This window comes from Magnolia sinica, chromosome 6 (assembly GCF_029962835.1).
Source record: "Magnolia sinica isolate HGM2019 chromosome 6, MsV1, whole genome shotgun sequence".
In the NCBI taxonomy this organism is placed as follows: Eukaryota; Viridiplantae; Streptophyta; class Magnoliopsida; order Magnoliales; family Magnoliaceae; genus Magnolia; species Magnolia sinica.
In genome coordinates, this window is record NC_080578.1 from 44499442 (window position 1) to 44510109 (window position 10668).

General features: G+C 37.8%; 1 protein-coding gene across 7 annotated transcripts; it reads right to left on the reverse strand.

Annotated features, from left to right (window-relative positions):
- Positions 1-3589: 3589 nt before the first annotated feature.
- Positions 3590-8757, reverse strand: LOC131248723 (pentatricopeptide repeat-containing protein At5g42310, chloroplastic-like). Of its 7 annotated transcripts, XM_058249143.1 has the most exons (6): positions 8435-8702; positions 5525-5724; positions 4601-4648; positions 4277-4429; positions 4079-4156; positions 3590-3743 (listed from the first exon to the last, which is right to left on the reverse strand). In XM_058249143.1, the coding sequence occupies exons 3-6, from the start codon at positions 4616-4618 to the stop codon at positions 3648-3650; spliced, it is 345 nt and encodes a 114-aa protein (XP_058105126.1). In that variant the 5' UTR covers positions 4619-4648; positions 5525-5724; positions 8435-8702; the 3' UTR covers positions 3590-3647. The 7 variants fall into 7 exon arrangements, 3 of the variants coding, with proteins under 3 accessions (XP_058105126.1, XP_058105125.1, XP_058105124.1); XM_058249142.1 differs by lacking the exon at positions 3590-3743 and having other exon boundaries at positions 3769-4156; positions 4601-4661; positions 5526-5575; positions 8435-8757; XM_058249141.1 differs by lacking the exon at positions 3590-3743 and having other exon boundaries at positions 3769-4156; positions 8435-8704.
- Between the last annotated feature and the right edge of the window lie 1911 nt (positions 8758-10668).

Consider the following 10668-nt stretch of genomic DNA (forward strand, 5'->3'; position numbering starts at 1 on the left):
CGGCCGATACGTTACGTTAACGGCCGACACCGTTACGCGATACGGGGTCGAAATGGCCGTTACGAGCCATAACGGCTGTTACGGACCTATAACAGCTGTTACGTGCCTTGATAGTTCACTAAGTCAACTCGCTTAAATTCGACATCCACACCTCTACTCTCACAATTCTTCTTCTTCTTTTTTTTTTCTTCTTCTTCTCTCTCTCTCTCTCTCTCTCTCTCTCTCTCTCTCTCTCTCTCTCTATTCTTTCCCTCTTTTTTCTTCTCTCTTCTTTCCCTCTTTTTTCTTTTCGGTTTCCCTCCTTTTCTTTTTCTTTTTGCAGGTGTACCACACCACCAGCTTAGTTGTTGTAGGTACGTGTCACGCTAAGAGGAGCGCTGACACTCCTCAAGCTCCGAGTTGTACGAACAGTTCAAAGGAGATCAAAGTTATATGGGCTCCACAGTGATGTATTTATTATATCTACACCGTTCATCTATTTTTAAATATCATTTTACAACATTACCCAAAAAATGAATCGTAACCAAAGATCGTTTAGACCACACCAAAAATAGTAGCAGAGATGATGATTTTCACCGTTAAACAATTCGTAGGCCCACCATAACGTTTATTTTCCATCCAATTTTTTCATAAGGTCAAAAAGACCTGAATGAAGAGAAAAACAAATTTCATATTGATCCAAAAGTTCCGTGATCCCAAAAAAGATTTTGATGGTAGACGTTCAATCCCCCATTGCTTTTTGCAGTGTGGTCCACTTGATAATTAGATCTGTATTATTTTTCGTGTCAAACCTTAAGACGATCTCGTCAAATGAATGGATGGTTTAGATATAACACATTCATCATGGGTGGGGTTCAAAAAACTTTGACACGTGTGCTACACTTCACAATCCGAGTCCCGCCAAATTCGGGCCCTTAAAAAATTGTACACGAGACATATATTAACTTAAAATTTACCAATTAAATTATGAACTCCAATTGCTAACTCACAATGCCAAAATCAAATTATTTGAATAGTTTTAATTGTTATTTTGTAGACTTTTATTTTTTAAAATAGGGCCTTTTGATTTTTTTTCATGATTCACTATCCAATAAATGTCCACCAATTCATAAGTGGGATAATGGCAATAAATTGCATGAATTTGAGGCTAATTTGGGGCATAGATTGGTCCTCCAAGTCGGCCCGAAATTGGCAACGCCATCTACCTGAATTTAATTTCATTTTTTTAAAGAACTACTGTGAGAAATGATATCAAATTGTTAAGTATATAAATTAGATATTTAGAAAATTAAATATATGAATTTTGTAGTCAAATTCAGGTTACCTGGTTAAAAAATTAATCAAATAGTCTGATACAACTTCTCACCAAACAATGAACCGTTACACTACCATAAACATGTTCCAATTTATAAATGAATGCATATTTGGAATGCTTAGAATATTCCGGTTAATCCATATTTTTTCATTTTTTTTGGCAAAAAAAAATAAAAAATAAAAAATTGTGCTATTATGGGCCGTTACGCCCCGTATCCATATCGGTTTTGGAAGGCACCGTTACGCCAACCGATACCGATATGGGACACCTTGATTTATACATACTTCATTTCATTGCAATATATATATATATATATATATATATATATATATATATATATATATATATAAAAAAAAAAAAAAAAATATTGAGGATAGCATCCTGAAAGTACAAATAAAAGAATCCCACTCCGAGATACTTACTTTTAGCCTCTCATGAGCTTCTTTCATTGTTTTTCCATCTTTATTTTTCCTCCAGTTATGGCCATCCTTGCGGATGTATCTCAGTACCTTCCGATCAAAAAGAAAAAGTGATCCACCTGGTAAGGAAAATGCATCCTTAGCTAAGATTTGTTCACAAATTTTTATATATATATTTTACATAATAGAAGAAAATGATTGAAAGCGATTCATAGTAAGGAAGGTTTTGATTGATAAAGTGTTTCAAATGACACAATGAAAATGCAAAATAACAAAATCAGAGATCTGTCAAAACCAAATTTTAGCAGGTTCAAGATAATGTTCTTCACATGCCATAGTCTAGACAACCCAGCTAAGCTCACCAAGGAAAGTCTATCAATTTACAGAACAACTAGACCTTCAAAAGAAAAACTGAATACAACAGCCAGCAAAAAGCTCCCAAGACTAATTTCACTCATTATCATTACCGTGCCTTGTCCAAGACTAATCTCACTATACACTGAAATTTCTAAGCTAAAAGGTATTGATGGATCAAGACACTTGGGACGGTTGGCACCTTGTATTTGAGTGTGTTTGATGGCCCGTTTGGGAACTTTTATCTGGAATGCATTGGAATCTAAATTACAATTACATTGAAATCAATGTGATTATGAATCCTCGATTGTGTTTGGTTGCTTGTAATTGGAATGCACTAGAATCCAAACCTTTTGACTGTAATTTACAGCCCTACAATGCCTGTAAATCCACTCTCTTAAATTATTGGCCATCAGCTCTTGAATGATCGGCAGTATCGTAGTAGACCAGTCTGTCCACAGACTATGAATTTTAGAGCTGTTTTTCATCCAGAGTAGAAACCAGATGTAATCTAAATTAGCACATAAGGATTCAAATATTAACAGAAATGACTCTGTGGGGTATTTTTAAAAAAAATGGTGATACCTGCAGGATATCCATGGATGTGGAAGGCCGGTGACATTCGCGTGGAGAGACTTCTGCACTTCAGGGAGATTCAGATAAGCTTCAATGTACTCAGGTGAACAAGGATCGAACTCCACATCCTGTTTTTGACTGACGATCAACGATGGAGATGGATGAAGAAGAAATTGAAGGGCATTCTTAGTAGTTGTTCTCGGTTTTTATTTAAGAATAAGGCAGTGTTTGGATATGCTATTTACCAAATTACAATAACACCGTTCAAAATTCGTGAAGAGGAAGTTGCACTCAAAATGTTCTTACATTTCATTCAAATCCAATCTGAAACTACAACATACCCAAAACATCAGGAAAAAAAAAAAAAAAAACAAAACAAAACAAAACAAAAAAGAAATTCAAACGTTAAATCAAGAGATAGACAGAGAGTGAAAATACCTTCGCTAGAGTGGCATTCCCACTAGAACTATTATCAATAAATAGTAACCTTGCAAAACCCACCAGCAAAACCCATTTCACAAAAAACCCACCAAATTCAACAATTTCAAAGACCAAAAACCAAAGCAAAAACCAAACAGAACACAAACCATTTCACCAAAACGACCCAAATTCAAGAATTCCCAAACTCTAACTAAACTTCTCAGAGCTATGAGTAAAAATAAAACAGCATTGTCAGAAATTGAAGTCATGACAAAAAGTATTGTCCAATAATACAAAAAATGTGAGATGGGAATGAAAAGTTGGGATAGTAAACCTGTCTTGAAAGAAAAAATAAATAATGCCATTTCTACCGTTTTCATGGTTGAAGAATTCTGCAACATTATAATCATAATTGGAAGACAAAACATAAGGCAATGGAACTAAGCAGTTCATGTATAAGAAAAATACCTTTGAATCAACTATATCTTTCAATTAATTGAGCTCAAGTACAATGTGGGCTTGATTGGATCTTTTTTTTTTTTTATCAGCTATGAACTCAATGTCTATTTCATGTAACGGAGTGCTGAATGCAACATTCCTCTAGCTTTTCTGTCAGGAGTACACCCAAATAAAATCACCTCTTCATATACAGCTGGAACCTGACACAATCCATTATTAAACATTATTTTCCAATTCACAATATACGATACAAGATATCCCAATAGGAGGCACTATCCCATCTCTTTAGTATGGAGGCAATCAAATGCTTGTGTGATTATTTTTTTTATATAGGAGTGAGACAAGTCATGACAAAAATAAGCAGCACCACAGACCAAATGGACACCAAGCCACCAATGCACATGAGAATGCCCAATTACATAATAGAAGCAACAATACTAGGAAGAGGAGCAGAGGATTCAACCATTGAAAGGAATTCTTTCTTCTGAAAACTGTCTGAGATTATATATGTTACTATTGAGCTCGAAAGAAGTACCTTCTCAAACTTCTCTGTGCGGATTAGAGCTTTCATAAGGGTCGTATATGTCACAACATCTGGCTTCAAATCCAATAGCTTCAAAAGCAGCATATAAACTTAGTAAACTGAATTCAAATTCAACAAGTGGTGAATATATTTTTGCAAGATGATATCACATAATATAATAAACTAAAGAGAGATTTATTGGTATCTTACATTGTCCTTCATATACTGTAACACACCAAAGGCTTCGACATCCTGTCTATCCTCACCAAATGCATTAATCCACAAATTAAGGACTAAAACACTGGGATTTATACCATTAGCTCTCATGACTCTAAATGCATTTACAGCTTGCTCAGACAAATCCTGCCAACAGATTGAAAGAAATGTAACTGTTTTGTGCACTCAACATACTAAATTTTTTCATGGAAGTCTCCAGGTCTGTAACCAAGCTGAAGGTACATGTAAGCTAGAGGTCCTGAATAAACCATGTTCTCCCCAAAAGAAACATACAACACCAAAATGCATATTACCTACAGCTTGTCTTCTTCCCATGTCAACCTAATTTCCTTGCCTAAAATCTTCCTGCAATTTCAACCTAGAACAAAGTCCACAATTAACAAAAGGAAATAAATATAAAAAAGAAACAGAACATATCTTTCCACCCAATGATAAATAGGGATCCAGTTCAACAAAGAAAATTCCACATCACCCAACAAAACAAAATTGCAACAATATCACTAGAAGCGAAGGATATTATCCGTGATGGAGAGGAGTGGCAAAACAGGATTCATGTAGCTGACCCCAATTAGTTGGGTTAAGACTCAGATGATGATATGGTGAGGCTTTTTTGTTATATTTGGTGAGTAGTGTTGTTGTCAGCCTTCTGATTATTGAGTCCATGATGAGGCCAATGTTCCAACCAAGTGTATCTTCTTTCAGCTTCTTTTCATTGGATGGCGGTGGCTGTTGATAGATAGGTGCTGTTGTTAATAGAGAGCTGTGCTCAGTTGCAAGGGCTTGTTACGAAATGGCGTGGTAAGGGCTGGTCTATGCTGGTTAGGAAAAACATTGTGAAAATGGTTAGAAAAAGGTCTGTAATCAAATGGGTTGGATCTTCCAATCTGGAAAACTTAGGAACATACCAAACTGATTCTAATGCCAAATCATACTAATGGTCTGGTTCACCAAACCATAGGCCCCATTTGTACAGATTGGACAAATCAGGAAACTATCCAGATTGGACAAATCAGCAATTATTTATTTATTTATTTATTTTTAATTATTTATTATTATTATTTTTTAATCATTGAGGCTGGATTAGAGTTCAGTCTCAACATGCATCTTTTATGAAAGTACAATGTACCGGACTAGAAAGGAAACACAGAGAAGTAACAGAGAAGTCTATGTTACATCTAGTAAAAAGATCCAGATTAACCATGCTTAAAAGAAGAGCACTCACACATTCTTCAAGCCTTGTTGTTGAACAAAATCTAGACATCGTTTCACAAGCTGCACCAGATCGAAATTTGTTAAAGCATGGAAGTCGCTTTCACCAATTAAAAAGAAAAAAGAAATATTTACCTTCTTATTTATTTCCAGCCCAAGAAAATTCACACCAATACATCTCCTAGCCACTTTAAACATAAACAAACCATTTCCTGCATTATAATCACTGGAATGATCAGGGTTGAGAATTTAATGGAACTGCAGTGCATGTACATCAAGAAAACATTTACTAAATAAAAAATTCCAATTTATTAGTAAGGTCCAATTTATTAGTTAGATACATCCAGCTAGACCAAATAGTGCTTTTCCTTTTCTAGATTGAAACAGGGTAGATAGCTGATGATCTTGAGTGAATAGTTGATGATCTTTTCATATATAACTAATGTGACATGTAGAGAGATATGACCTATAATTAAGCAATTTTTGGAGAGGAGATTACTAAATTAACTTCTGACAAGTAGCTGATGTGCTGCTGGCTCAAAAAGAGAAAAAACTTATCAAGCATATCAAAACAGGCCCCCGAGAAACCAAAGAATCCAACTTCGCCTTTTGAATCCCCCTTCAAGGAATGATATTAGCAAAAGTAACAATAATAAGGAAAAATCACCAAATCGGGCCAGTTTTGGTTGATATCTTCAAAACGGGCCCTGAAAACCCATTAACCTAAGCGTCACAATTAAATGTGATCTTCTTTCCCATCCACTTCATTATGAAAAATAAGCATTTTTTTTTAATTTAAATTTCAGTCAGAATTATAGCATCTAAAATCAGCCACTGAAAATTTTTGGCTAAATTACAGTTTTGTATGGCACTGATGAGGGGATAGAATCCACCATGAAATGAACTAATGAGAAACATAGAATCCACCATGAAAACTTGATGACTATGTAATCAAAAGTAGCTAAAAGCCCATTAAGTCAAATATAGAACAAGTGTGATTTAGTCAAATACAGAGGGGATAGTAAACACCAGATTATCAAACTCTGAAAGATAAGAGCAAGGAATACAAAAACAAACTTGAGATGAAAGAAAAAGTAACTTTAGCAGTTCGTACATTTATTATCAGTAGAAACACACAAAGGAAAATCAAATCAATAGATGGATGAATAAGATGGACACCCATGCAGTCATCATAGCACAAAAAATCATAGAGGCAAGAAGGAAGATGTATAAGGACAGACCAGATTCACTGATAGTGGAATTACAATTTGACTTTGCAAATCATATCAGTATGACTTTGCTTCTAATGAGACATGCAAGGTTAGTTTCAAATTTCATGGGGATTCCTGATTGCCATCTCCTGGGCCTAGAAGGGTGATGACAAAACAATGAAGCAATCCTTCATTTTTGAGGAGATTCACCATATTGGCTAAACATTTCATTTACCAATGTCAGTAGAGAGACCAACATTAATATGGCAGAGTCCTTAGCCAAAGAGGGTGTTGATTGTGCATCCATGTGTTTTGGGAGTTGTGGAAACACTTGTAGTTCTTATAAATAAAGCTCTTAGGTTCCTCAACCCTCTTACACCCAACTGTGATGCCAAGCCCTCCTACAGTTTCATCTGGACTGTAGATTAAAGAGCTCAACATAGGTTGGAAAGATCCAAACCATTGAAGCATAAAGAAAAGGAGGCACCAAGATCCGGTCCTTATATATGTTGACAATGGCCGAGGGTGGTGATCTCAATTCTAATAATTGGTCAGTTCTGTTTTCAATTATATAGCCCAGATCTGCCAATCATCATTTTAACTCAATTGATTCAAATAAAATTTTACACTGATCCATGGAAAATAGAGTCACATGCAATGCTCCATGGTCATAAAATTTCGTAACCAATTCAGGTCCAACTTGGCTGACATTTCATCATATACATTTTAAACAAAGTTTCAACCACTTGCAAAATTTTGTTTGATGCATGTAATGGTGGTACACCCATCAGTTTTTGAATATGTTGTTAGGTTAGATTGTGTGTATTTCCTATCAGCAACATATGAACATGCCCAATTACACATCACCTCACTTTAAAGAGTTTCCTTGATCAGAACCACTCATCCAGTGGGCCCACCATAGATGGTCCACAGGGTAAAAAGTTTACTAATTGGGACAATGCCATGACCCTGCTATGGTGTGCGAACTGCCAGATGAAATAATAAAAGCCAGCCATTCAATCTACACGAGTGCATTCAGGATAGTTTGATCTATCAGCTTTTTACGTGGTTCGCCTGTCCACAAAACGGAGTGGCGGGACAAGGGGACTCCCATTTCAGGTGATGTTGCCGATTATTAACAGATATTATCTACTAAATATCATTACATGTTTTATTTCCTATTCACAATCTAGTAACTTTCAAACACTCTGAGGAAATAAAATTCACAACAGAACACCTAATTTGGAACAAATTCAAGAAAACATGTGTAAACCGTTTGTGCAAAAAAAAAAAGGTATGGAAGTCAAACTAATTACCTTACCAGAACTAGGAATATCATGGACCCATTTCTGGAAAGTGGATTCCAAAATCTCGATCTCCACCGATGAACAGTCCAACATTCCCAAACCATCGAACGTCTTGAAATCATCAGGGCCCACCACAACATTATCTGATTCCTTGATGATGATGGATTCAATATGAAAGTCCCCACTATCCTCAAATTCCTAAAATCCCCAATTCCCCATTTTCTAAAATCTACAACTCCCAAATTCCTAAGATCCACAAACTCCCAAATCCTCAATGCCTGAAAGAAAAATGAATAAACACACACACACACACACACACACACACACACACACACACACACACACACACACACAGAGAGAGAGAGAGAGAGAGAGAGAGAGAGAGAGAGAGAGAGAGAGAGTACCAAAGGAGAGGGGAGGAGGGGCAAGCCCTTTTGTTCTTGGAGGGGGATTTTGATCTCTGAGAGAGGGATTGGAGTTGCTGGTCGAGCTTCTACATATTGATGTTAGCATGAGTTCTTTCTTCATCGCATGGAGAGACATCTCATCCTCTCCAGATTACTGTTAGCATAAGATGGAGAAAGAGAGGGAGAGGGGGAGAGAGAGGGGCACGCGGGAATGGGAAAAAAACCTAGCAGGCTGTTTTTAGGCGCGAATGGAAATTACATTCGGACGGAGCTAAAGACGGCGTTCCTACTAAGGGCTCCACGGGGCCCACAGTGATTTATGCTTTTTATCCACGCCGTCCATTAATTATGATAGCTAATTATAGTCTTGATACCTAAAAGGAGGGAGATCGAAGGCCCAAGTGGACCACACAACTACCAAGAAAATTTTAACAGTAAACGCTTAATATCCACTGTTTCCTACTGTGTGTACCACTTGAGTCTTGATCTGCCTTCATTTCTGGGCACATGTCCTAAAATGAGCTTTCAAAATGTATGGACGGCTTAGATAAAATATATACATTGCAGTAGGCTCATAGAACCCCTTATAGGACCGTCAGTGTCTAGTGGGGCTTAATGGAATTTCACTACGGATTAAAGCTGTAGCAATTTAGTTAGAGTTTATATTCGTAGCTTAAATCCCCCATACTCTGTATCCTTTGCTCCTCCTTTTGGTAGTGCTCTCTCTCTCCTTCTTCCTTTTCCTTCCTTATCTCACCTCATTTCTTTCTTCACTCTCTTCCTGCTCCAACAATGGATGCCAGACCTGACCTGACTCAACCCAACTTGACTCAGTGATGGATGGCCTAGTCGACTCGGTGACGGTGGTGCGGATGGTGGACGATTCACTTGCCTCCCTTCTCTCATTCCCTTCTTTTTTTCTCTCCCTTTTCCCTCTCTTGACCAGACAGGGTCTGGACTTGACCTAGACTAGAGTCCAAACGTATGGCTTGGACCGAGTCACAACCCAATTCAGTGTAGTAAAAGGAAGAAAAACGAAGCGGCACACTCCATCACCTGATTTTTTTTTTTCCTAATTTTAGAATGGCTGCCCTAAAAAGGTAGCCTATTTATAACATTCCATGATCCTCTAGAGTGTTCGAATCCTAATCTAGGGATTAGTTGTGGGTCCGTGAGTTAATCTGCTTGCGGTCTCAAAGGTTTTTGTTAAAAATCACTACCTATAAAAAAAATCGATGACATGATTCGATCCGCCCTGATCAATGTGTTTCTGGGTAAGTGACCTACCAGATGGTCGACTCTGATCAGAGATCATGACCCGTTTACGGATAGGGTTGTTCTTTGGCCGATTGGAGAAGATAATGGCCATGATCATGGTGGAATCTGATTGAGTGGGTTATCTTTTAATCTGGTACGAACTAGATCGGTCCCACAAAGCTTGTGGGACCCACTTTTTGGATGGACAACCACGAAACCTTACTGGGTTCCAAGTCTCTCTCCAATACATGTTTTTGTGAAAAGTTGAGTCATTGTGCGAGAAGCATCTGTTTCTGTTGTGGGAAGCTTTGAGTCGCCCTAACAAAGACAATTGAGATGATTAGGGAGGTTTCTAGAAGCAACCTAATGGTTGTGATCATGCCAACCTCAAAACGGCAAAGATTCCTTCTGTAGCCTAGAAAACCCTACAATCACTAAGCCTATACGGCTAGGATTTCTTGCATTGGAGGGTGGAGATGAAATGAGAAATTCTCTCAGATTGCCAGCTCATAGAGTTAAAAACGGGAAAATTCCGTTTTCGGAAGGATCGCCGTACGCAATGCACCCGTTTGCTCGAACCATGCATGTGCACACGTGTTTCCACATGCGGGGAGGGCCACAGCTTGGTCGGATTATAGAGGGCCTCACTTGATGGATGGTTCCGATAATCCAGCTGGAAGATCATGGTGGGCCATGCTCTCTTGAGAACGGACATCGTCCGTTTAAATCTCGTTCGAGCGGGAAAACGAAAGGAAGGGATTTCCATTCCCTTTTCGAATTACATCGGACAACACCCGATTTCACTGGATACGGATTCAGTGCACCGCGTGTGCACAAGAGTTGGTGCACACCCGCAGGTCAAAAGTAGGGTGCACTGTGATGCTTAGTGACATCCACTCCGCCCATTCCTTGCTACTTGCCTAGATAAGCCAGCTATTAGACGTTGTGGCAGATTGAACGCTTAGGTGGACCAT